We start from the raw sequence: 24,181 nt of genomic DNA, 5'->3' as shown, positions 1-24,181 counted from the left end.
GCCACACATGCTGCACCTTCTGACCTTTTCGACCATCTCAAAACCTGAAGGATCCCTCTTTGTAGAAGTACTTTGTTTTTTCTTTTTTCTTGAATTAGTTCTTAGAGTTTTAGATTGACGAATCATGGGTTCAAGAACCAAAGGACTTGAAGAACTAACAAATTGGGAAATTTGTTTTCGAATACCTTCTTTTTGAGTAAGAGGCAATTACTGATATTTGAGTTGTAACTCTTGTACAAGCACATCAATCCGATCTCCATGAACATCTTGATTCTCTCCGTTCTTTGAAAGTGATATGTTGTCAATTTTCCACTGGTAATGAATGTTGTCAAGCTTTAAATCCTCATTTGTCATCCTTCTCATCACGTGAGCACAAGGGAGGCCCATAGTTTTTGAAAACTGACCAGTACAAGTAGGAGACAAAGAATCGGAATAAGCTAGCTCAAATTGGTTAAGGAGTTTTCTTAATGCAAAATGAGAAACACGACCTATGAGCTTACTTAAGAAGGGGATACGCAAGTCATGAGGAATGTGTATCTTCTCACTTGACAATTGTGTTTTAATCTCATTATACTGATGATCAACAACATGACAAATTTTTTCCTTCACTGTGCGAAGGTCACAACTCGAAACTTCAAGGTATTTCTTCAAAGTAGCATGTGAACCTTCGGCTCTAGAACTAACAACATGCCCAAAATGCATATATTCACTTGACCATGCTCTAACAAAATATTTTTTTCCATGGAAATCAAGTATTCTGAATGTAAATGAGAATCTCCCTGTACTTCCCATACTTCACTTCAATTTCAGACCAAGCTTCATTAAATTGATTTTCAGTTGAAGATTCAATCAAATTTGTCCAATCGGACATAAACACATCCCATTCATCACCATCATCAAAAACAGGCTTGCACTTTGCTAAAATATTTTTTTCAATGTGCCATACACACAACAAATTACAAGTATTAGGGAAAACAACTTTAATTGCATTCATCAAAGCCAATTCTCGATCAGTCACAATCACCGATGGTTGCTTATCATAACCCAAAATCTTACCAAATTTTTGTAGTGCCCACACATAATCACTTTCCTCCTCTCTAAATAAGAAGGCAAAACTGCAAAAGAATGATGTATTAAAACTAGTAACTCCAACAATATCAAGTAAAGACATTTTATACTTGTTAGTCTTATAAGTGCAGTCCATCACAAAAGTATATGAGTAAATTCTTGCTAATCCAATCGAACTTGGATGAGAAAACAACAAATGTGTCACATGTCCTTCATTATCACACTCAACATCATACATAAAACCACCTTTACCAAGTTCATCCGTCAAAGCTTGGATCATTGAATGGCCTCCTAGCCCATCTTTAATAATTTTAGCCTTCACATTATAAAGTGTTCTAGATATTACTTTTAGATTAGTGTTACCTTTTCGAAGTTTTGTAAGAATCTGCCGTGGAGCAATGCCGGCAACAATCATTTTTTTAATCTCATTAACTTCCTCCCTTGAGAAACGCCGGGTATAAGGATGTCCCAAACTATCACTTGATAAATCATGGTTATGAGAAAGATCTTTAATTTTGACTCTCCAACTAGTGTCTTGGTTCATTCTTCCACAAATTTGGAATGGGCAATTCATTAATCGAGTTCCTGACTGTTTCTTTCCACTATTAGGGATACGGCTACGATTAGTTCGATATGATCCACCACGATCACAACCAATAATAACCCATCTGTTTATTTTGGATTTTTGAATCACCGTAACAAAGCCTTGTGAGTAGGCCATTCCTCGAACAATCTCTAATAATGTTTCTCTATTTGAAGTTTTTTGTGATGAAAGTTGATACATATCAGTTGGCATTTGAGGAGGTTGATAATTATCAAACTGTGGTGAACCTATACAATCAAAAAATTTAACAAGAATAGTCACAAAATTATATTTTGAATAATCAAAAAGCCATTAGACATATACACTTAGCCTATTGCTAAGAGTTCGATAATACGAGTTTGTTCTTTTGGTTTTACAATAGTACTCTTTTGGTTTTGATTAACACCAAAGTTAAAAAAAAACTAATCTTATTATACTATTTTTAATCTCAAAACCTTAAAAAGCTGAAATTGAGACATATAATTTGCAAATAAACTGATTTGATACTAAGGTATAACAATATTGGAATCAACTTGACTCATTATAAAAAATTATGAAAAATTCCCTTTAAAACCCTAAGTTAATTTTATTGTATAATTGAGTAAAACCCAACCCCCAATTACAAAGATGCTTGTAAAAAATAAAACAAGATTGAAAATTATTACCATCAATATGAGAATGTGAAGAATTCTAGTCTTCAGGGTTATTCTCCTCTATCACATTCTGCAAATCATCTAACCCAAAAAGCTCCCAAAATTCATTATCATTAATCCCTTCAAAATCAAATTCTCCATCCATCTTCCTAATTATAATAAAGTGCAATTACAATTAAGATATTTTGGAAAGGTGAAGTTCCATAAAAAGGTGGAAGCTTTTGGGGTTAAAAATTAATTGTGGGGAGTTAGAGTAAAAAGCAAAATCAATGTTTACGATTTTGGGAGTTGGGTAATTTACCCACACAAAGTCAAAATAAAAATTAAAAAAAAAAAAAGTAAAATACTGGCATTGGCACGTGAGACTTAGTGCACTTAGAAGGAAATTAGGAAAGTAAATTATAGTGGGGCCAAAAGAGAGTATGCGGTTATCAAGTTTGGGTGTGCAGAAATCAGTGGCACCAAATGGGGTATAGATTTATTATGCAACTAAGGGCCTGTTCATATTTACTTAATTTCAGTTCAGTTCAGTTCAGTTCAGCTCCAATCAGTTCAGTTCAGTTCAGTTCAGTTCCAATCAGTTCAGTTCAGTTCAGCTCTTAATTTCCCTCTCACATAAAATATTCATTTCAGCTCAATTCAGTTCAGTTCAGTTCAGTTCAGTTCAGTTTCAATCAGTTCAGTTCAGTTCAATTCAGCTCCAATCAGTTCAGTTCAGTTCAGTTCAGCTCAGTTCAGTAAATATGAACAGGGCCTAATTTAGGAGGTGGTGACTGTTGACTCTCAACTGATTAATTTCAGTCAGACAAACAAACAGAAAGAGAAAGAGAACGAACGAACGATCGAAAGAGAAAAACAATGGCTTCCCAGAAGATCAAAGTCACCAATCCAATCGTTGAGATGGATGGTAATTTCTTCAAAATTCTATCTTATTCTTCCTTTCTTATTAATAATCCAATCTGCAAGAATTCAATTTTGGGTAAATCATACACTATAATTCTTGTTGTTTCATTCCTTCTTTGTTTAAAATCTTGATAAAGATGATTACTTTGATGAATTGAGCTTAGAAATTGACATGTGAAATGAGTTATTGAAACCAAATTGAAATTGAACAAAATATTCAAGCTCAATTTATTGTTGGATAGAGCTTATAATATTACATTATGGGAATTTGGGAATGATTTGCAGGAATTAATAAAATGGTTTATTGTTGGAGAATGATTGTTTCTGCTGTTTCATAGATTGAACTTTGAAGCACGAACCCTCGTTGGCATACAACTTCATAACAATATAGATTAATTTTTGATTCAATCCAATATAATATAAGGTCGGAATTTTTACATTGCATTGGCCTATTGGATCGATTAGCGAGAATTTGAAGATTTAATTATGTATTGATTTGCCTAATGTGTTCTAATCTAGGCCATTATTTAACTCTGCAGCTATTTTGTTCAATTTGTTATTAATATGTATGTTTGGTGTTGTATGATTGTACTGTGTAGTATATTGAACTCATTCTATGAAAACTAGTATGGAGTGTGTGTTTGTGAGTAAGTGAAGAATGTTTATCGGATTTTCCAACATTGAAAGGCGCTGCTTTTCCTTGAACCTGAATGATTTGCTAATAGTTGGTCAATATCACATGGGTTTCTTTCTGGTAATCTGGGATTCCTTAACTCTGCAATGTGCCATAGAGGCCTTAGAGCGCGTTCTACACAATATACTGAGTTAGATCTTAAACTGATGCCGACATTGTCAAGTGGCCGTAAATTGTTTACAAGATGCTCATTCCTTTTGAATTCGTCTCCATAGATCTTAATCTTACTTTTTTTACATGTCAGGAGATGAAATGACTAGGATTATTTGGAATTCCATTAAAGAGAAGGTCGGGAATATATTTTCACTCTGGTTGAATAGTTCCATCACTTTCTTCATACGAAGTATAATTTTGCAAGACGTCTAATTACAATTTTTTCCGATGTTGAGCAGCTTATATATCCTTTTCTGGAGCTTGATATAAAGTACTTTGATCTTGGTCTCCCAAATCGTGAGGCCACCAATGATAAAGTCACAGTCGAAAGTGCAGAAGCTACGCTCAAGTATATCTCTATATTGTATCTTATCTATTTATTTCCCGTACAAGTCACATAGTACCATGAGTATACTTCAAGGAATAGACTCTTTATTCATTTGTTCTGATATGGTACAAAAGCTTCATATTTTTTTTTGCTGGCACTAAAAACATTTGAACTGGCAGACCAGTAAAGTTTAGAGGAAGCTACAATTACAGTCTCTTTGATGAGTTAATCAACTGAAAATTGTCTCCTAACTCGTCTCTAGTCATAAATATTTGTGGCAGGATCAAGTAGATAATACTCCTATGACTTTTTCACTGGATCTTCTATTCAGATCTGTTTCTGTGCACAATTGTATTGTTATAAGCTGATAATGCCAAACTATCTATGTACTTTCAAGTTCCAACTATGCTGTTAGCTTTCAGTTACTGTTAAAAAGCCTGTACTATGACAAATTGGTTTCTGCTGTCTGTGATTTTAGCACAATGGTGTATTGATTTCTCTGTTTCAGGTACAACGTTGCAGTCAAATGTGCAACTATAACACCAGGTATCTATTCTTTTTTTCTCCTCTGGAGACAGAGCCTTTTATTTATAAGTACTTTAATAGTGCTAATGTTTTGATCCACATTTAATTTCACCATAAAAAGAGACTATTGAATTTAGTTTGAAACTACTCTCTCGTTGTCTTTGTATAGTTTCCAAAACTCTCTTAACTTCCAATAGTTACGGGAAGCTCACTATTGATCTAGGAATGAATTAATTGGGTTTGTTTTCAAAGGCAATATAGCAGGGAAAATGGTGGTCAGCCTCAGAATTTAGTGATGCATGGGGCCTGGAGGCTTAGTCAGAGTGCAGCACTATTGAGTATGATGCTTTTGGAGTGGGCTTGGTGCTAAAGTGGATTTATTTTAGGATTGAGTAACATGATGTTGGGTAGCGACTCTAGTGAGGCAATCTATTAGATATCATAGAAAATAATCAATGGTGAATTTGAATTTTTCTTACCATCCCAAGGTAAAATTAAGTTAGATTTGGGAGGAACTAGGGGTTGGTCAATGTTCCTTTGGTGATAGGCTTGTGGATTGCCTCGTCATCATGTCCATTTTGTGGCCATAGAGAAATGATGATGTTTAGATTTGTGATGTTTTGATGATGTGAAGTGAGGCTGGAATAAATTCTTTTGCTATTATTCTTCCCTCGTTTCTTTGATTATTTTTCCTATTTTGTTGTCTCAGTAAATATTTTATCTAGAAAAATATTGGAGGCATCACGTAGAAGAGAGAGAGAGAGAGAGAAATGAAGGGGTGGAGGGAGGACTTCTTGTTTCTTTTATTGTCTCATTAAAATATTTCCTTATCTAAAAAACTATTGGATTGTTTATACATTGTAATTGAATTTTCCATCACCTTTAATGTATAGTGTTTTTAGAGTTTGTCCATGTAATTCCATGTTGAACATATATACTATTGTGTTAGTATTTAACTATCTTTGTTGTCCAACAGATGAAGGACGTGTTAAGGAATTCAACTTGAAGCAGATGTGGAAGAGTCCTAATGGAACTATCAGAAACATCCTTAACGGTGATAATATTTTCTTCACTTACCAATGTGCAATCATCTAGTTACTGACTATGTTTTCATACTCGTGATTTTTTTTGCTAAGTCTTCTATCTAGGGTCATATTTGCTTATTTCAAGGTCTAGCTTTTGTGGCTTCTATAGTGATGATTTTTTAGTACACTGTATGTTTCATCATTTTTTAATTCTATATCTAGGTATATGTCTGCTGTCTTCCGTAGAGCAGTTAGGAAAAGAGTGTCTGCTCTCCACGTCCAAATCACTTTGTGGGGTCAGTGAAGATTCATGAGGTGTATAAATTTGTTTTGTGAGGAAAAATTGAACTACGTCTGCCTTTTGGGATCCTGAGTTCAAATTTTCTATCCAGTGAGAAGGAGGTTTCGTTTAATTTCTTTTCTGCTTCTTCCATTACCTTCTTGAAAAGGATAGTAATAAGACATTTATTTTCTCTCTGAAGTCCTCTTGTTTGCAAACACATTTATTGTTAATAAGATCCACTAGAAGCAGGAACTTCTTGACATCATGATGAACTTTCCCTTCACTTCTGATGACATTGTCTTATTTTGCAACTGGAATAATCGTGCTTTAGGATCTTTATCACTGATATGTTGTATCGTCCTTTCAGGTACGGTTTTCAGGGAACCAATAATATGCAAAAATGTTCCAAGGCTTGTTCCAGGTAATCAAAACTCAAAAGTCCTTTTGTGCTGATTTAAATCTAATCATCTTTATATTCACATGCTAAAACCAATTGTATCAGGCTGGACAAAACCAATATGCATTGGGAGACATGCTTTTGGGGATCAGTACCGTGCATCCGAAGAGATCATTCGAGGAGCAGGAACTCTTAAAATGGTATTTGGTAAATTCCTACCTTGGCTGAGATTTTACTGTTTTTCACATCTCGGCAGAAGTTTGAAGAATGTAATCTGTTAATTGAGTTGACAATTTTGTCCAGTGCAATATTTAGCCTTCTTCCATTTCTCTGTCAGATTTTTTTCTTTTTTCTTTTTTTTTTTTTTTTGAAATTTATTTAATAAATGCTTGTTTTTCCATTACTTGAAAATCTTCAAGTGAGAATAGTGTGATACTATGTGCAGTTCCAGATGGGGAAGGTGACAAGACAGAATTAGAAGTTTATCGTTTTAAACATCCAGGAGGAGTTGCAATGTCGATGTATAATACTGATGAGGTATTGCGGTACTACCACTTTATCCTAGCTGATTGCCATATGATATTTTTATGTAAATTATCTGTTTGACAGTCTATACGAGCTTTTGCTGAGGCTTCAATGAATACTGCTTTTCAAAAGAACTGGCCACTTTATCTTAGCACAAAAAACACTATTCTGAAGAAATATGACGGGAGGTGATTATTCAATATCTGTTTCTTTTCCCCCTAAGTCTGTTCCATGCAAATTACAATCTCATTTACTTAGTCTGTTGATTTTGGTTTCTTCATTAAAGATTCAAGGATATATTCCAGGAAGTTTATGAAGCAAATTGGAAGTCAAAATTTGAAACTGCGGGAATATGGTGAGATCAAACTTCTCTTTCTCAGTCTGCATCATGCATTAAACTAAATTTTTGACTGGTAATGTAGCTAATATTCTGTAACATGTAGGTATGAACATCGTCTTATAGATGACATGGTTGCTTATGCTATGAAGAGTGAAGGGGGCTATGTTTGGGCATGCAAGAATTATGATGGAGATGTCCAAAGTGATTTTTTGGCTCAAGGTTTGAAATCAGCTCTGCTGTAAACTTAAGCTGCTTGTGTGAAGCCCATGAACTAATTTTTCTAACTTCTCTTACATTTTTTTTAAACTAATGCAGGATTTGGATCACTTGGGTTGATGACCTCTGTTTTGGTTTGTGCCATAGTCGATACTTGTGCTCATTTATATATGGATATTCGTCTTCAATTTTGCATCTGTGTCCATCATTAAATTTGTTGAACATTTAATCTTCTGCTCCAGGTATGTCCAGATGGACGGACTATTGAAGCTGAAGCAGCCCATGGAACTGTAACTCGCCATTTTCGTGTTCATCAGAAAGGAGGTGAAACCAGCACAAATAGCATAGCATCCATCTTTGCATGGACGCGTGGGCTTGCACACAGGTATCAAAAAGTTTTAATGATTATGTTCCCAAATTTTAATGACACTTAACTGAATGGAGACATTACCAGGGCCAGGTTAGATGACAATGTTCAGCTCTCAGACTTTTCAAGTAAGCTTGAAGCAGCATGTATCGGAACTGTTGAATCAGGGAAGATGACTAAAGATCTGGCACTCCTTATTCATGGGCCCAAGTAAGTTTCGTAAGATAGTTTAGCAGACAATCACCTATAATTTTGGGGTGGGTTTCCAATCGGAAATGTCAAAGTCTGTTAGCCTAACTTGTTATGCAACTAAATAGAGGGCAATATGTCATGTATACTTTGGAATGAAAGAGCAGTGGTTAAACTCAAATGATATTTCACCCCATGTTGGTTGCCGAACAGTTAGACAATAAGTTGAACTCTTTAGAAATACAATAACTGCAGAAATAACACGAAACACCATTCTCTATTCCCAACTTTTATACAATTTTTTTCAATCATTTGCAGTCGAGTTCTGATTTTTATTATTATTATTAATTTTTTTTTCATGGAATAGCTTAATTATGGTTTTATTTAATTTTTGCTGTTAATGGTGGTTGTCTGATTGAAAGCAGTTTCTTCTTCTTGTGTGTGTGTGGTTAACTGCTGAATTGCTAAGTTTTCTGAACTTAAATATGCCATGCTCTTTAAACCTTTGTATTGACCTTTCCTCTAATTTGTGAAATTCATTACTTCAGAGTCAAGAGATCTCAATATTTGAACACTGAGGAATTCATTGACGCTGTGGCTCAGGGGCTGAGAGCAAGGCTAGCTGTTAGAGCAAAGATGTAAATTATACCAAGAGATTGTTATTTTGCAGTATTTTACGTTCACACAGCTCTTTAGTATGCAATTGTATCATCCTTTAATTTTTAGATCTCTCTACATATCACAAGAAAGTAATTGCAGTGCTAAGTGCTTACTTCTAATAAATTCTCTGTACTTCAATTGTTAACTACTGGATTTAGATTTTATAACAAATTAGACTTTGATACCATATTATAAGGAATGTGATTTAGGTCGCACACTGATTTATAACAAAATCTCTTATTTTGGATTGATATGCAATTGGCTGTCTTACCAGCTAAACTAACAATCAAATCCATATCTAAGGATAATTATTTAGTCTAATGCAACATACTTGTTGCTCTGTTCATATCTAGAGAGAATCGAAAAATCGCACTTGTGAGCTCAAAACACATTCATTAAAAGCACAAAAGATATAGCTCCTACTAATACAATGTACGCAAGGTTGAACTACTAAAATCGGATCAAAGACTGAAAATCTAGTGTGCTGCTGAGAGAATTCAAGGCACTTCTCTAAGGAATAAAAATATAGAGAGCACAATCTGCTTCTTTGTGACTTCCAAGTACAGCCCTATAGCCTAGAAATGCTCTCAAGATCACTGTAGCAAACAAACAAGGTTGAAAAAAGTTATGCAGATGGAGTTGAGGAAGCTTCAGTATTGCTGTTTGATTGCTGAAATTTGCCTGCTGATGGTGGTGGTGTATATATCCGTGCTTTCTTCAGAATCTCAGCTACAGTCCAATTTTTTCGTTTACTGAGTGGCCTTGAAGGATCCAGTCGAACCTACAAGTCATGACAGTTTCAAATACTGTATCAATGCACAGTACTCCAACCAATGCAGTATGGTAAAAGGGAAAGAAAAGGCAGTTTTAGGTGAGAATGGGGAGTTACAATAGAGCATCTATGACTTGGAAGGCAACTCAAGCATAAAATTAACATGAAAATACAATTATGCTCATCATAGTAAGTTTCAGAAATATGACAATAGATCTTTAAAAAGGTTTCAGACAAAATAAAGAAGCTTAAATAGGAGAAAAAAGAAAAAGTTGGCTGAGGATATTGCATACTTCCTTAGATTTTTATTGATGCACCCACTTTCTGTTTTGAGGTGTTTTAACTTGATGTACCCACTTCAAAATTTATTTTAGTTTTTGGCAAATAAATTTTACCATCTTACCCCCTAATTCTACATTATTTACACCTTTCTACATCTTCTCTCTTACTTTTTCCACCGTTTTACACCCACTCACCTTTCTCACTAATTTTTTTTTTCCACCTTTTCCCTACACTCACTCACCTCTCCTAGAAACAAGGTACATTAAAAGAAAACATAAGAAGTACTTGGTAAATAACAAGAGCATAATCATAGTAGAACATAAAGATTTCATCTTGCCAGTCATTAAGGGGGTAGAGAAACAGCCATTCCAAGCATTTCCAGACCCAGCTAAAAACAACACCCAGTAATGATTTTGCTTATGGCAGTGACTCTTGGGAGGTCTGGCTGAGTCTAACATTAGAGGCCGATCTAGACAAGCAGAGAGACTGCTTTGCAAACTCTATTCATCACTTCAGCTAATTCTTAATGAGAAGTGGTTTTAATTACAAAACTATCAACAAGCTAATTCCAATTCACAATTCACAAACCACAATAGTTTCACCTAGAAAATTCAAATGTCCAGCTTGTTGTTTAAAACACAGAGGCAGTTACAAAATATAACCTTGCATGAGTACTCATAAATCAACTGAATTCCATACTAACAGATAAAAAGAAGATAATGTCCAAGAGGAAAACTTCCATGGTTTATAAATCTACTTATTGAGTCACCAATAGTCCTATACTCATTTGAAAGATAAGCTGACTATTCACCATTATGATCAATATGAAATATGTTTGAAGCCCAATTAATGTAGAGCACAATCACCACAAAGGTAGATTATGTTCAATAAGACATATGTTTGAGACCCAATTAAGGCAAAATGTAATCTGAACAACATATTGACCCTTACCACATGCAAGGGCCATACAAGGCTGCAGGAGTTATGGGGAAAAAAAAGCCAAAATAGTGCCTTCACCGCATAACAAGCAGGATCCACAAGTACGTTTATATAATCTATGTTAAAGCCACAAATTTTCAACCTAGTCAAGTTCAGCAAAGGCCCATAAATAATTTGAAGTGGATAATCTCCTTGCAAAGCCAAATATCTTGGATTGAGGAACTAATAATATACAGCAGCACAGTTTACTGATAATGATAAATTAATATTATGTCTGGTTGTAAATATGCCTTAAAATTACAGCCACTCGTTTTTATACTTCACTTCATTTACTTTCTCCAGCACTTCACCAGGAGACCTAATCACTGAGTCAATAACTTGAACTATGCAATCTCATACAAAATTTTTGACTACTGATGAAGTCGTGATCTTGGTGATGTCATAATTCAAACTCTAAGGCCATAATGAAGTTGATACTGGTGACAATGCCAATGCTTCTTACACCAACAATTAGTAGGGACAAAAATTGCAGAATTATATAGGTTTTGACAACTGAAAGTTCGGGAGGAGCCAGGATCCATCCAGCCCTAACAAATTCTGCCTTTTGTTTGACAATACTACTAGAATGCCACTACAAAGGTAGACTATATGCCATTCTCATCACACAAACTTGGTTTGAAGATAAAACAAAATATTTCAGTAGGACACCTCAAACAGAGAAATGGCAGTATTACAATCCACACAACAAAAGAGGACCCAAATCAGCAACGGGAAAAAGAAAAATTAATCTTAATTCTCTTTATCCTAAATGCACCTTACACAAAGCAACTAATAAATAAGCCAAATGTAAGAAAACAAACAATGCAAGTAAGACGATACTCGTATGAGATAAGTGAATTACCCGGTCACCAATGTTGCACTCGTTTTGCTCATCGTGTGCCATGAATTTGCTAGTTCTTTTAACATACCGATTGAAGAGCTTATGATGGAAAAGACGGTCAACTGCCACCACTACCGATTTCTGCATCTTGTTTGAGACCACCACCCCCACCACTGGCTTCATTTTCTCCTTCTATCTACCTCAACCAATGACACAACTTCACAGTGTCAAAAATATATAACCAGAGCTCTCAGCCTAACATTAATTATCAAACTTAGGGTGAATATATAGGTTAGCCCATTTTCATTAATCCATAATAGCATTAGAATTGCAATTAGGCTGTATAATCAATCAAATATGGTACTGGAAATCTGCTAATCACCAAACTTCTTAAGAGGGGTTAAGGGTGCTAAACCTTCGAGCCAAACCCGAATATGAGTAGGCTAGGTTGGAGCTCGACGAGCCTAAAAACCCAAGCAATTCTGGTCTCAGCTTGTGGAATCGATTAAACATGAATAATGCAACACATTAGCAACCAAATTAATCTTAATTGTCAAATTAGGCTCGAAAAATCACATAAATTCCTGTCGCTTAAGAATATCACTATAGGCTCGTAAAATTTTAGCAACAAAATCGCTTGTTATAGTTCAACAGTAATCATAACAAATAGTTCAATAATCCACCTTAGAAGAACCCTAAATTGGTTATAGTGACAATTAAACTAAGAATAGCGTGAAACTAAACCCTAGATTGTGAAATTGATATGTTAAATGATTAAAAGAAATAAGAAATAGAGAATAACATCTAACCTCGGGAGGTTCTTCAATGGAGGAAGGAAATCTCAGAAGCTGCTTCAATGGAGAACTCAATGTAGGCTGCAATGGAGGAAGGGAGAGAGAGGGAGGTGCTGCGTTTAAGTGAAACAGCTTCAAAAGGGGAATAATAATCAAAAGAGGACGATTAATCGATTAATGACTCGCATATAATATCAACCGTCAGATCTACTCTTAAATAAAATCGACGGTTATAATTCATTTTTTTTAGAATACTACTCCCTCCATTTTTAAATACTTGCTCCATTTCTCCATGAGCGGAGTTTTAGGAGAAATTAGAGAAAATAATAAAATATGAAGGTAGTGGGGTTGGTAGAAGAATAAAAAATTGTAAAAAATTAAAAGTAGTGGAGAGAATTGAAGGAGAGAAAATATGGAATTAATATTGTTGGGTCTACTTGGTGAGAGAAATTAATTAAATATTGTAAAAGGTTTCTAAATAAGGAAATAGAGCAAGTATTTAAAAACGGTCGGAAAAGAAAAGTGGAGCAAATATTTAAAAACGGAGGGAGTATAATTCATTACATGTACAGTTGTACTTCGTATTTAAAGTGTCACCTACTAGAGACAAGCTGGGGGAGGGGATTTCCTTAAATGGTTTTGCCTTTGTACACGGTGTAATCAGCCGTATGAAACTTTGTGAATATTGATAAAGGATATCGTATCAATGCAGAGTACTATTATTTTTAGATTATAAAACGATTTTTTTTTTTCATCTTCTCCCGCCCAGCACAACATATAGTACTCCGTAGAACAACACCATCACCGTACCAGTTCACCACACTTGCATGAATAGCATAAACGCCACCAACAATCCCCTTCTTCCATGAATATTGACAAGACGCCAAATTTAAAGTAAACCTTAAGAAATTATACATGAATTAAATTAGGGGAATGGTAACTTAAAATAGTAGGAATTTTTCGACGGTACTTGGGCTTTAATAACAATGGAGCTTTGCTGATTTTTTATTTGACGAAAAACGAGCTTGAAGTAAGCTTCATGGGTTTAATTGTTGATGTAATTGCTAAAAACACGTTTGAAGAAGATAAAATTGCATCCTTTCTGGTGGTTCGACGAGAAATCGTAGTAAAAGGTTGTGAGTGTGGTGGCGGCGGTGGTGGCGGCGGTGGATACTCACAGTTACCCTCCAAGGTAGAAGGTTGAAGATCTTTGTTGGTGAATTTACAACACTATCCTTGAATAGTTTGTGAAAATGACATATATACCTTGATAAAATAAGTTTTATTAATATAGGATATTAACTTGTATTTTCTCAAAAAGTACAATTAGAAATGTTTTAACTTTGATACTCATTCAATTGCACTCTATGTGACATGACACTTGGCAAAATTTAAGCTATCCACCAATTTACAAATGTCTTTATCTCAGGGTTGATTACAAAATATAGACATGTATTGACGTACTCCATCGAATTTAAAACTACGTACGTAAACTAATGCATTTGTTGCAACGAAACCTTTCTATGATTATCTTTTTAGGAAACCAGCACAGGAATAAATTATGTTTGCTTAAAGATTAATGTTCGCCAATGTCATAAGATTTTGGAGAAACTTAAAGATTTTAGACACACAAAATTGTCACATTCTTAGTATTCCATTTTTTTTTTCTTTAATGATCTTATCAGTTACTAATGAATATTTAAACCATTCATTGATATAATTTGGTGATGTCCCTCTTATAATTATTTTTCTTCCATTATTGATATCAAAGAATAATGTGATGAAACACCATAATAATAATTCCCTTAATTAGAAAATCACGAAGGTAACACTTTTCACATATTAAAAAAATGGAATCATACATTATATTAATCGGATAATTAGCAGTACAAATCTAGGCACCACTCTTAACATCTTATTTTTGCTTCATACCCTTCCTACCACAACAGGTATTTGCTTCAAGAGTAAAAATCGAGCTTTAATTACTATTATGCTTTAGGTCATATTGGAGTTAATTATGTACGTTTTTTTTATTATTATTTTATTATTATTTTTAATTTTAATTTTAATAATCATGTTGTCTTATAGACTAAAGCGGTATGATGATACCATTAATCCTATTATTTTTAAAGTTTGATAGAGGTAGTCAGGTAGGTTAGAAGTTAGTTTGGTTTTAATAATTTTTGTGTATGTTTGTATAGTACATCTATGATACATCAAATAGTTTGTATCCCAAATTACTAACAATCAACTTTTACCAGTTGTATTATATTTATTATTTTACAAATATAATTATTTTGCAAATATACCTATTTGTTGATCATTAATTAGTGGGTTGCAGAATGAAATAATATAGAAATCATCATACTACTGAAACTATAAAAAGTTCACCATTGTTTTCACATACGGAGTTTCTTTCTTTATTTCTTTTTTTTTGTTTCTATAATATTCATTATCACATAAAATAAATTAATGGTATCTCATCTCAAAATATCTTAAATCAAAAGAAATTGTATCTTTTCATAAAATATGATTTGTGTCAATGATATGTGTTAAGTGTTGGTAATTGGGACAAAAAGTTTTTCTTAAAATTTTAAAAACCACCCAGACATCGCACAGGCATAAAACTAGTTTTAATTATAATTTTATACAATAATTTTTTTTGAATAAAGATTTGTTGATTAATCAAATATCCAACTGATCATCATGCAGATTCACCGGATATCAAATTGAAATATTTGACCTTTAACAAATTTGTTATTTGGTTTATATAATCTTTAGTTCCTGCAACTAAGCAGCTTAATTGTATAATTATGTCCTAATTATATCATTTATATTTATAATAATAAATTTAAAAAGCAATTACGAGCATTTTTTTATTTTTTATTTTTATCTTCATGACAAAAGGTTTGACCATCTAAAGGTGGTAGTTGGCGTCACAATTCACAAATATTTACGTTCATAATTTACCATTAAAATAGCATAATTATTATAAGCATATAACGCAAGAAGATTTCATGCAATGCTAAAAACCAACAAACATTTTGAAACCTAGATTCACGTTGACATTTTTATTTAGCTTTCTAAATAATTTTGTCCACTAATGACAATCCTTAAAAGTAGGGGAAGCACAAACTAAAAACAACTAGGATTAATCTCCCCCAATGCAATTCTCTATCACTGGCTTCTCCCTAACTTTGTTCTCCTCATTTTCACCAAAACCAACAAAAATTAATAATAATAACATGTAGATAATTGAAATTACATAATTATTCTCTATTATCCTATAGTTTAATTTAATTATTTCATGTTATTACACGTACACTCTCTAGCAACAACAATATAATAACAAACAAGATGATGCCGTCTTCTGACCCTTCGAAGAAGGCTATCCGAAGCCAAGGGAGCTCGGGGAGTGGCGGGTCCCAAAACACGAGGACCTCCTCCGGAGGCAATGGCCAAGCAGTTAAGTTCGCAAGGAGAACATCAAGTGGAAAGTATGTGACCCTTTCAAGGGAAGATCTTGACATGTCAGGGGATTTTTCAGGGGATTACATGAATTATACCGTGCACATTCCTCCTACACCCGATAATCAACCCATGGATAGCTCATCCGTGGCAGCTAAGGCCGAGGAACAATACGTGTCTAATTCCTTATTTACGGGTGGGTTCAATAGTGTCACAAGGGCTCATCTTATGGATAAGGTGACTGATTCTGATTCATGTCCACCGGATCATGTGGCTCGTGGAAAGGCGGGTTATTGTCAAATGCCTGTGTGTGATGGAGAAGGCATGAAAGATGATCGTGGAAATCGAGTCTACCCTTGTCAATGCAGGTATTCATGTTTCCTATAATTTGCAACTTTAAGGTATTATTATTTGTAATATATAAAATACCAAATATTCAGAAGTTGCTAACAAAATGAAACGTGCTACTCTTGCATTTATTTTACAGAAAAAAGGCTTTGAATGTATTGTTATTGTTTTGGAATGTTTATTTGGACCGTTACATTTCCATTTTCCATTTTTTTTTGGTAGATTTACAATATGCAATGATTGCTTCATCGATGCTCAAAAAGGCAGTGGAGTATGTCCAGGATGCAAGGAACCCTATAGACTAGAAGACTACGATGATGAACACCCGGATTTCTCCGGTGGAGCTCTCCCATTGCCAGCTCCAAACAAGGGGAATGAAGACCGACGAATGATGAGCAGGAAGAAAGGTGGTGATTTCGACCATAACAAGTGGTTGTTCAACGAGACACAGGGGACTTATGGACATGGGACAGCTTATTGGCCACCCGAGGATGCTTATGATGGCGACGGTGATGGAATGAGTGGTGTGCTTGAAGCTGCTGATAAGCCTTTTAAGCCTCTTAGTAGGATTATTCCTATTCCTAGTGGCATCATTAGCCCTTACAGGTTAGTTCTTTATTTTAACTATCGTGACCATTTTCTTTGATTATTACGTAATATTTATTACTACTGCGAATTTGCAATAGCAATAAATTCTCAGTATAAAATTAAACACCACATCATCCATGTTAACTTGTTTATCATCAGAGGTAAAAACAATTCATACAAAAAATATTGGCTCAAGATTGTTTTGTAGCACAACATTATTTCCCTAGTTTCATTTGGTAACAATTTTATCGATTATTGATTTGGTTGATTATCCATTTAATCTTATCTTTTGTAAGTTACATTTTATAACACCAATTAATGTAATCTTAAGATTTATATTTGCCATCTCTAATCAATCTTTTTATTTTAATTTTGCAGGTTATTAATTGTGATACGTTTGGTCTTTTTAGGCCTATTCTTAGCATGGCGTGTAAAAAATCCAAATGAAGAAGCAGTATGGCTTTGGCTAATGTCCGTTATTTGTGAAATATGGTTCGCCTTTTCTTGGCTTCTTGACATCATTCCTAAAATATGTCCTATAAACCGGTCTACGGACCTCCACGCCTTAAGGGAAAAATTCGAGCTACCTTCCCCATCGAACCCAACTGGGCGGTCTGACTTACCTGGTGTTGATCTTTTTGTCTCAACCGCTGACCCTGAAAAAGAACCGCCTCTTGTTACAGCTAACACCATCCTTTCAATCTTATCGGTTGATTATCCAGTCGAGAAGATAGCATGTTACGTGTCAGATGATGGTGGCGCGCTCCTAACGTTTGAGGCAATGGCTGAGGCAGCTAGTTTTGCTGAGCTGTGGGTGCCATTTTGTAGGAAACATGACATTGAGCCTAGGAACCCGGAGACTTATTTTACATTGAAGGGTGACCCTACTAAAAATAAGCTGCAACCTGATTTTGTTAAAGATAGGAGGAAGATTAAGAGGAAATACGACGAGTTTAAGGTTCGAATTAATGGGTTGCCTGACTCTATTAGGAGGCGGTCTGATGCGTTTAATGCTAGGGAGGAAATGAAGATGATGAAACAAATGAGGGATAGTGGTGGAGATCGGTCCGAACCTATTCGAGCCCAAAAGGCTACTTGGATGGCTGATGGAACTCACTGGCCTGGTACTTGGGTTGTCTCTGCTGGTGAACATGCTAAGGGTGATCATGCAGGAATCCTTCAGGTTTGCCTACTAACTTTAATTTAAAGAAGACTGAAGACCCATCATTATAATAAATAAAAAGTCGTTTATCTAGTGGTATTTCTGTAAATAAATCAACAAAAAAAAAAAATCCCAGATAACATGACATTTTCATAAATAATCAATATTTATGGGCTTATATTTAGCAAAAAGTTATTGATTTATTTACGAAAATGTTATTTAGGGAATTATAAGAGTTAGTAAGGTTACATAACATTAAGATAACACAAACGAAATGCAGGTAATGTTGAAGCCACCACCACCAGACCCAATATTGGGAACACCAGATGACAAACTCCTAGACTTTTCTGAAACTGACATACGCCTACCTATGTTCGTGTACGTGTCACGTGAAAAGAGGCCAGGGTATGATCACAACAAGAAGGCTGGAGCTATGAACGCGTTGGTGCGATCATCTGCCATCCTCTCTAATGGCCCATTTATCCTTAACCTTGATTGTGATCACTACATTTACAACTGTAAGGCCATTCGTGAAGGTATGTGCTTCATGCTTGATCGAGGTGGTGAAGACATATGTTACATACAGTTCCCTCAGAGGTTCGAAGGCATTGATCCTTCTGATCGATACGCTAATCGAAACAATGTGTTCTTCGATGGGAACATGCGTGCTCTTGATGGTCTTCAGGTTTAAACACTTGGATTTCTAATTAAGTACCTATTTAACATAATAATCCCTTAGCTAGTCTGGTCCAATTTTTCCTGAAATTAGCATGTTTCTAATGTATTTTATTGTATTGTAACATTATAAACATGCTAATTTCAGTAAATGATGCTTAAAATTATAACCTTTAATTTTGTTCCTTGATGCAGGGTCCAGTTTATGTAGGCACTGGTACTATGTTCAGGAGATTCGCGTTGTATGGTTTTGACCCACCGAATCCAGACAGGGTAGCTAACAACAACAAAGATTCGGAGACTCGAGCACTAACTTCTTCAGAGCTAGACCCGGAATTGGACGTGAATCTGCTTCCTAAGAGGTTCGGAAACTCAACAATGCTGTCGGAATCGATACCTATTGCTGAGTATCAAGGGCGTCCCTTGGCTGATCATCCTGCAGTTAAGTATGGAAGGCCTCCGGGTGCTCTTAGAGTACCTCGCGAGCCCCTTGATTCTAGCATTGTCGCTGAAGCTGTATCCGTTATCTCTTGCTGGTAAGACCGTCTTACACTAATTTATATACTCCGTACCTGAACTTACATCTGAAAAAAAATTCAGAATTAGTATCAGAAACAAACGTAGTCAGTATTTTAGGATTACTAATGAAAAAGAAATTGTTTTTTTTTTTTTTTGTAAAATATGCAAACACAGGTACGAAGACAAAACAGAATGGGGAGACAGAGTAGGATGGATTTACGGCTCAGTAACAGAAGACGTTGTAACCGGCTATCGGATGCACAATCGTGGGTGGCGTTCAGTCTACTGCATCACAAAACGAGACTCCTTCAGAGGGTCTGCTCCAATTAACCTGACAGACAGGCTACACCAGGTGCTGCGGTGGGCTACCGGGTCAGTAGAAATCTTTTTCTCAAGAAACAACGCCTTCTTAGGAACTCGCCGCCTAAAGCTGCTGCAGAGGTTGGCCTACATCAATGTTGGGATATACCCTTTCACCTCTCTCTTCCTCATCATGTACTGCTTCCTCCCGGCACTGTCACTTTTCTCTGGGCAGTTCATCGTGCAGACGCTTAGCATTACATTCTTGATATACTTGTTGATCATGACACTTTGTTTGATATTTTTGGCCATTTTGGAGGTGAAATGGTCAGGGATCGAGTTGGAGGAATGGTGGAGAAATGAACAGTTTTGGCTCATTTCCGGGACTAGTTCTCACCTTGCTGCTGTTATTCAAGGCCTTCTCAAAGTTATTGCAGGTATAAATTTTATAAATCAATAAATTTCCTGCTCATAATCCATTGTTTATTAGTCATCACATTTCATTATAATCATACCAATGTCTGTCTCTTTGTTATTGAATGTGGGACAACTCATACGTGGGTAATGTATATCATGTAGGTATCGAGATCTCATTCACATTGACCTCAAAGTCAGCATCAGAAGATGAAGACGACGTGTTTGCAGAGCTTTACCTAGTGAAATGGAGTTCACTGATGCTCCCACCCATAGTAATAGCAATGGTAAACATAATAGCAGTATGCTATGCATTTGCTAGGACCATATACAGCTCAGTCCCATCCTGGAGTAAGTTCTTGGGCGGCGCGTTCTTTAGTTTCTGGGTGTTGGCTCATTTGTATCCTTTTGCTAAAGGTTTGATGGGAAGAAGAAGGAAAACACCTACAATAGTGTTTGTTTGGTCAGGACTAATTGCCATCACAATCTCTTTGCTTTACATTGCTATAAATCCACCCTCAGCTTCTTCTCAGGGTTCAGGTGGTACAGGGTTCACATTCCCTTGATTTATAAATTTACATGGGATTTATTTTTCATTCACATTGTTTGTGATTTTTTGATGAATTAGATGTAACATAGAACAATAGATTTAGATTTTTTTTTTTTTTTTTTAATTTTTTTGTTTGGTGTACAAACTTAAAAATTGTTGTAACAACCCTGTTAGATGATTGATGAGTTGCTACTCTATTATTGGTTTTATGTTTTCACAAAAGTGGATATATCCATTGGGATGATTAACTCTGAGTTTGGTTAATAATTTTGGTTGCAGTAATAAAGAACAAGGAAATTGGCAAATTGCCCTTGTATATATAGTACCGAATGTAACGTACACAATGTAAACTCATTCTTTTGTGCTCATCATTTGGAGTTTCTCAGATGGTACTTTTTATGGTTTAAGTAGTACATTTTCTGTATTATTATACATGTATATTATACCATTTATATCTTAGTAGTACTATTATATCTCACAGTACTATAACAATTTGATGTACCATTTACATACTTATTTGTAGTATTAGCATAATATTTATACCACTACAATATTTAGTGGTACTTTTTACCTATTTAATGGTACTTTATACTCCCACTACAACTTCAACTTTATTACTACATTGTCATCTTATATGTAATGTTTGCATATAGGAGCTATGCGCTAGACCTTAGCAAATACGGAAATAAAGTAAAAATTGTTTCATATAAAGTATACGATCAGTTATTCAATACAAATTGTTTTGTAAATTGCTATTCGTCGCTCCCATTTTACATAGTAACGCTCCTATTTTGACTTCAATGGACAAATATGCCCTTTATGCAAGTTGTAATATTAAAAATGGACTTTGATCCCTTCATGCACATTTTACATACTAACGGTCCCCTCAAAGTACTACACCGTGAATCCCGAGCCCACCACATCGATCCCCACGACCTTCAAACCAAATCGGTCCCTACGACCACCTTAAATCGTTTTTTTAAAAAAAATTAATCATCAAGTTTTTTTCGACGGGTCTTGGATGATGGACGACTGGAACATTCGTACGCCGGAGAATGTGTCGGAACATTCTGTAATTTTTTTTATTTTTTATTTTTTTATTTTCTAAAAATGGGACATCCGCCCAAAATTTCCGGATGTCCCATGGTGGATCCGCCTGAAATTTCCGAATCCACCATGGAACATCCGGAAATTTTAGGCGGAAGTCCCACGGTACTGGCTGCAGCCAATGAATAAAGTGGGGGGGGGGGGCACTCCAAGTCCAGGATCAACTCCGTAAGCCAATTCACCTCACGGTCAGTCAGCGCATCAATTCTAGTACGAAAAGATATCAGGCGCTCCAAGTTCGTGCTAGGACATCCCGCTCCAACATCCCAAGCAGACGCACGAGGGATATTGAGGTCCCTCGTCAAGGTACCCTGCTGAGGCCGAAAGCACGGAAAGTACTCGTAAATCCACGCTTGCAGAAGTGTGAGACAACCAGTGATCGAATCATCACCTTTCCGTGATGCCGTGCCCAATTACCTAAACAAGTAAGCCAGTGCAGCTGTGCCCCAAGCGTACTCGTTAATAGGGACATCCATATAACATAGCTCGTGGAGGAAGGAAGGATGCGTACGGTTACCACTCTTGTCTATAAACAGTGAACCTCCAAGCACTAACCACAAGTACGCAGTATACTGAGCACTAAACTGCCTCTCAACCTCCAATGTCGACTCAAAAATCTTATCAGTCAACACCCCACTACCCTGCCAAATCGTCTTTGTGCCGCAAATCTCAGACAAATCATCCGGAGTCATATCCATGGTAATCGAGCACGCGTCCCATAAGTAGTCCGTGCTAGGTGTAGTGGTGACCATCTTGCCATGTACACGTAGCCTAAGAATGTTGTACACATCGTGCAACATGATCGTAATCTCCCCAAATGGCATATGAAAAGTGTTTGTATCTGGCTGCCATCTCTCAACAAAAGCAGAAATCAACAGCCAATTAAGTTTTTTAAACATTAGCGCGGGCAAGTGAGACAACCAACTACCATCAATCAACTGGAGGTTCTCCACTGATTGACGACCTCGCCACGTAACCAAGTCAGAACACAGCTTTGACCTACTCAAACACCGCAAAACACTTCGCTCCTGCTCGATCCAATGATATATCATTTTTTATAAATATTGAAATATTTTGATATGAGATCTAGTTTATAATGCTTATTTTTCATTTGAAAGGGAAGTATAGTACTAGGGTTTTTTTTTATTTTTATTTTTAGGAAAAGTATAGAACTAGTATAACAATAGACCAATAGTAATGAGTCTAATGACATTCACAAATTCTTATATATAGCCAGTTCATAATGGGGTTACTTCGTTAGTGTTATAGGGGTTACACTACCCGATCAATGTTCAGGGGTTACTTTTTTAGTGCTACAAGGGTTACTTCGTTGGTGTTATAGGGACTACTCTGTCAGTGTTACAAGGGTTACTCGGTCAGTGTTTTAGGAGTTACTTTGTTCTTTTACAATCGGTCATATATACAGTAGTCAACCATACATAAGACGAGCTAAATTACATTATTTAATTTACTTTTTTGGGTGAGGAATTTGAATTGATCATAATGCTGACTTTAATTAAATCATCATTAAGTTAATTAGTACTATAATTATGCTAATCTGTCATATCCCATATGTGATGCCACTAATAAAGATTCAAATCTTTGAATTAATGAAGTGATCATATAATTAATATATATGTGCAAAACTTCACTTGTTCTTATCTTTCTTTGCTTCAATATTCATATTTTGAACAAGGGGCGTCACTCGAGGATAAGACTTAGCATCTAAGGGAGAAAGTCAAATGTTGAATCAATAATTATACTAAGCTTGAATTAAATTAATTTGAGATGAAATTTAAGTAAACTAGTTTTACTTAATAAACTAATCAAGAAATTGCGTGACTGGTTAGCAGATCCTCTCCTATAAATACCGGCACCTAGAGTACATAACATACACACCTCAAAGCTATACACTATTACCTCAAAATACAATTCAAGTAAAAATAAAAAGAGATTAGTGCAAGTACAATGGCTTCTCGTCGTAGCTCATTCAATTTCTTGGTTTTATGCCTCGTGTTTTTTCTCATTGCCAACATGGGTAAGTTTTATCATTCAATTCGTTCAAATATCTGTATTTGTCTGTATTGTACTCCATCGTCCAGATCGAATAACTGATATTGGACTTTTTTTCACTATTTATATATTAACTTTGACTATATATTATCATAATAACAACATATTTTATCATAAAATATGTTGTTAGATAGATATTGGATATAAATTTCATGATATAACTTTTTTTTTTATATATATATATATACATATAATTTGAATTAATATTTACTTATGTAAAAATAAAGCCAAACCAATACATCGGTATGTGGGTAAAGTTTGATTATGGGCCTGTTCTCTTACGTTGAAATTCAGTTCAGTTCAGTTCAGTTCAGCTCAGCTGAGTTCAGTTCAGTTCAGTTCAGCTCAATTCAGTTCAGTTCAGTTCAGTTCAGCTCCTAATTTCCTTCTTTTATAAAATA

The 24,181-nt window shown here is 35.3% G+C and overlaps 4 protein-coding genes across 5 annotated transcripts; 2 read left to right on the top strand and 2 right to left on the bottom strand.

Moving 5' to 3' along the window:
• Nucleotides 1–748: 748 nt before the first annotated feature.
• LOC145580728 (protein FAR1-RELATED SEQUENCE 5-like) lies at nucleotides 749–2,412 on the bottom strand. Its single transcript, XM_081637843.1, has 2 exons — nucleotides 2,391–2,412; nucleotides 749–1,899 (listed from the first exon to the last, which is right to left on the bottom strand). The coding sequence occupies exons 1-2, from the start codon at nucleotides 2,410–2,412 to the stop codon at nucleotides 749–751; spliced, it is 1,173 nt and encodes a 390-aa protein (XP_081493969.1).
• Nucleotides 2,413–3,074: 662 nt separating this feature from the next.
• On the top strand, nucleotides 3,075–9,096 carry LOC145582864 (isocitrate dehydrogenase [NADP]-like). Its single transcript, XM_081639891.1, has 15 exons — nucleotides 3,075–3,211; nucleotides 4,146–4,189; nucleotides 4,294–4,403; nucleotides 4,891–4,928; nucleotides 5,884–5,961; nucleotides 6,583–6,636; nucleotides 6,718–6,819; nucleotides 7,058–7,149; nucleotides 7,222–7,325; nucleotides 7,424–7,492; nucleotides 7,581–7,696; nucleotides 7,793–7,827; nucleotides 7,936–8,078; nucleotides 8,148–8,270; nucleotides 8,798–9,096. Exons 1-15 carry the CDS (start codon nucleotides 3,163–3,165, stop codon nucleotides 8,889–8,891), a joined length of 1,251 nt encoding a protein of 416 aa, XP_081496017.1. The 5' UTR covers nucleotides 3,075–3,162; the 3' UTR covers nucleotides 8,892–9,096.
• A 186-nt stretch (nucleotides 9,097–9,282) lies between these two features.
• On the bottom strand, nucleotides 9,283–12,719 carry LOC145582865 (uncharacterized). Of its 2 annotated transcripts, none has more exons than XM_081639892.1 (3): nucleotides 12,592–12,719; nucleotides 11,804–11,978; nucleotides 9,283–9,690 (listed from the first exon to the last, which is right to left on the bottom strand). In XM_081639892.1, the coding sequence occupies exons 2-3, from the start codon at nucleotides 11,963–11,965 to the stop codon at nucleotides 9,535–9,537; spliced, it is 318 nt and encodes a 105-aa protein (XP_081496018.1). In that variant the 5' UTR covers nucleotides 11,966–11,978; nucleotides 12,592–12,719; the 3' UTR covers nucleotides 9,283–9,534. The 2 variants fall into 2 exon arrangements, with proteins under 2 accessions (XP_081496018.1, XP_081496019.1); XM_081639893.1 differs by having other exon boundaries at nucleotides 11,804–11,982; nucleotides 12,592–12,710.
• Nucleotides 12,720–15,936: 3,217 nt separating this feature from the next.
• On the top strand, nucleotides 15,937–20,760 carry LOC145580727 (cellulose synthase-like protein D4). Its single transcript, XM_081637842.1, has 7 exons — nucleotides 15,937–16,412; nucleotides 16,615–16,998; nucleotides 17,359–18,163; nucleotides 18,423–18,827; nucleotides 19,013–19,353; nucleotides 19,511–20,073; nucleotides 20,216–20,760. The coding sequence occupies exons 1-7, from the start codon at nucleotides 15,937–15,939 to the stop codon at nucleotides 20,614–20,616; spliced, it is 3,375 nt and encodes a 1,124-aa protein (XP_081493968.1). The 3' UTR covers nucleotides 20,617–20,760.
• Nucleotides 20,761–24,181: the final 3,421 nt, after the last annotated feature.

This window comes from Chenopodium album, chromosome 15 (genome assembly GCF_948465745.1).
Source record: "Chenopodium album chromosome 15, dcCheAlbu1.1, whole genome shotgun sequence".
Taxonomy (NCBI): Eukaryota; Viridiplantae; Streptophyta; class Magnoliopsida; order Caryophyllales; family Amaranthaceae; genus Chenopodium; species Chenopodium album.
Note: the sequence above shows the minus strand (reverse complement) of the source record. Positions and strands in the feature narration are given on the sequence as shown.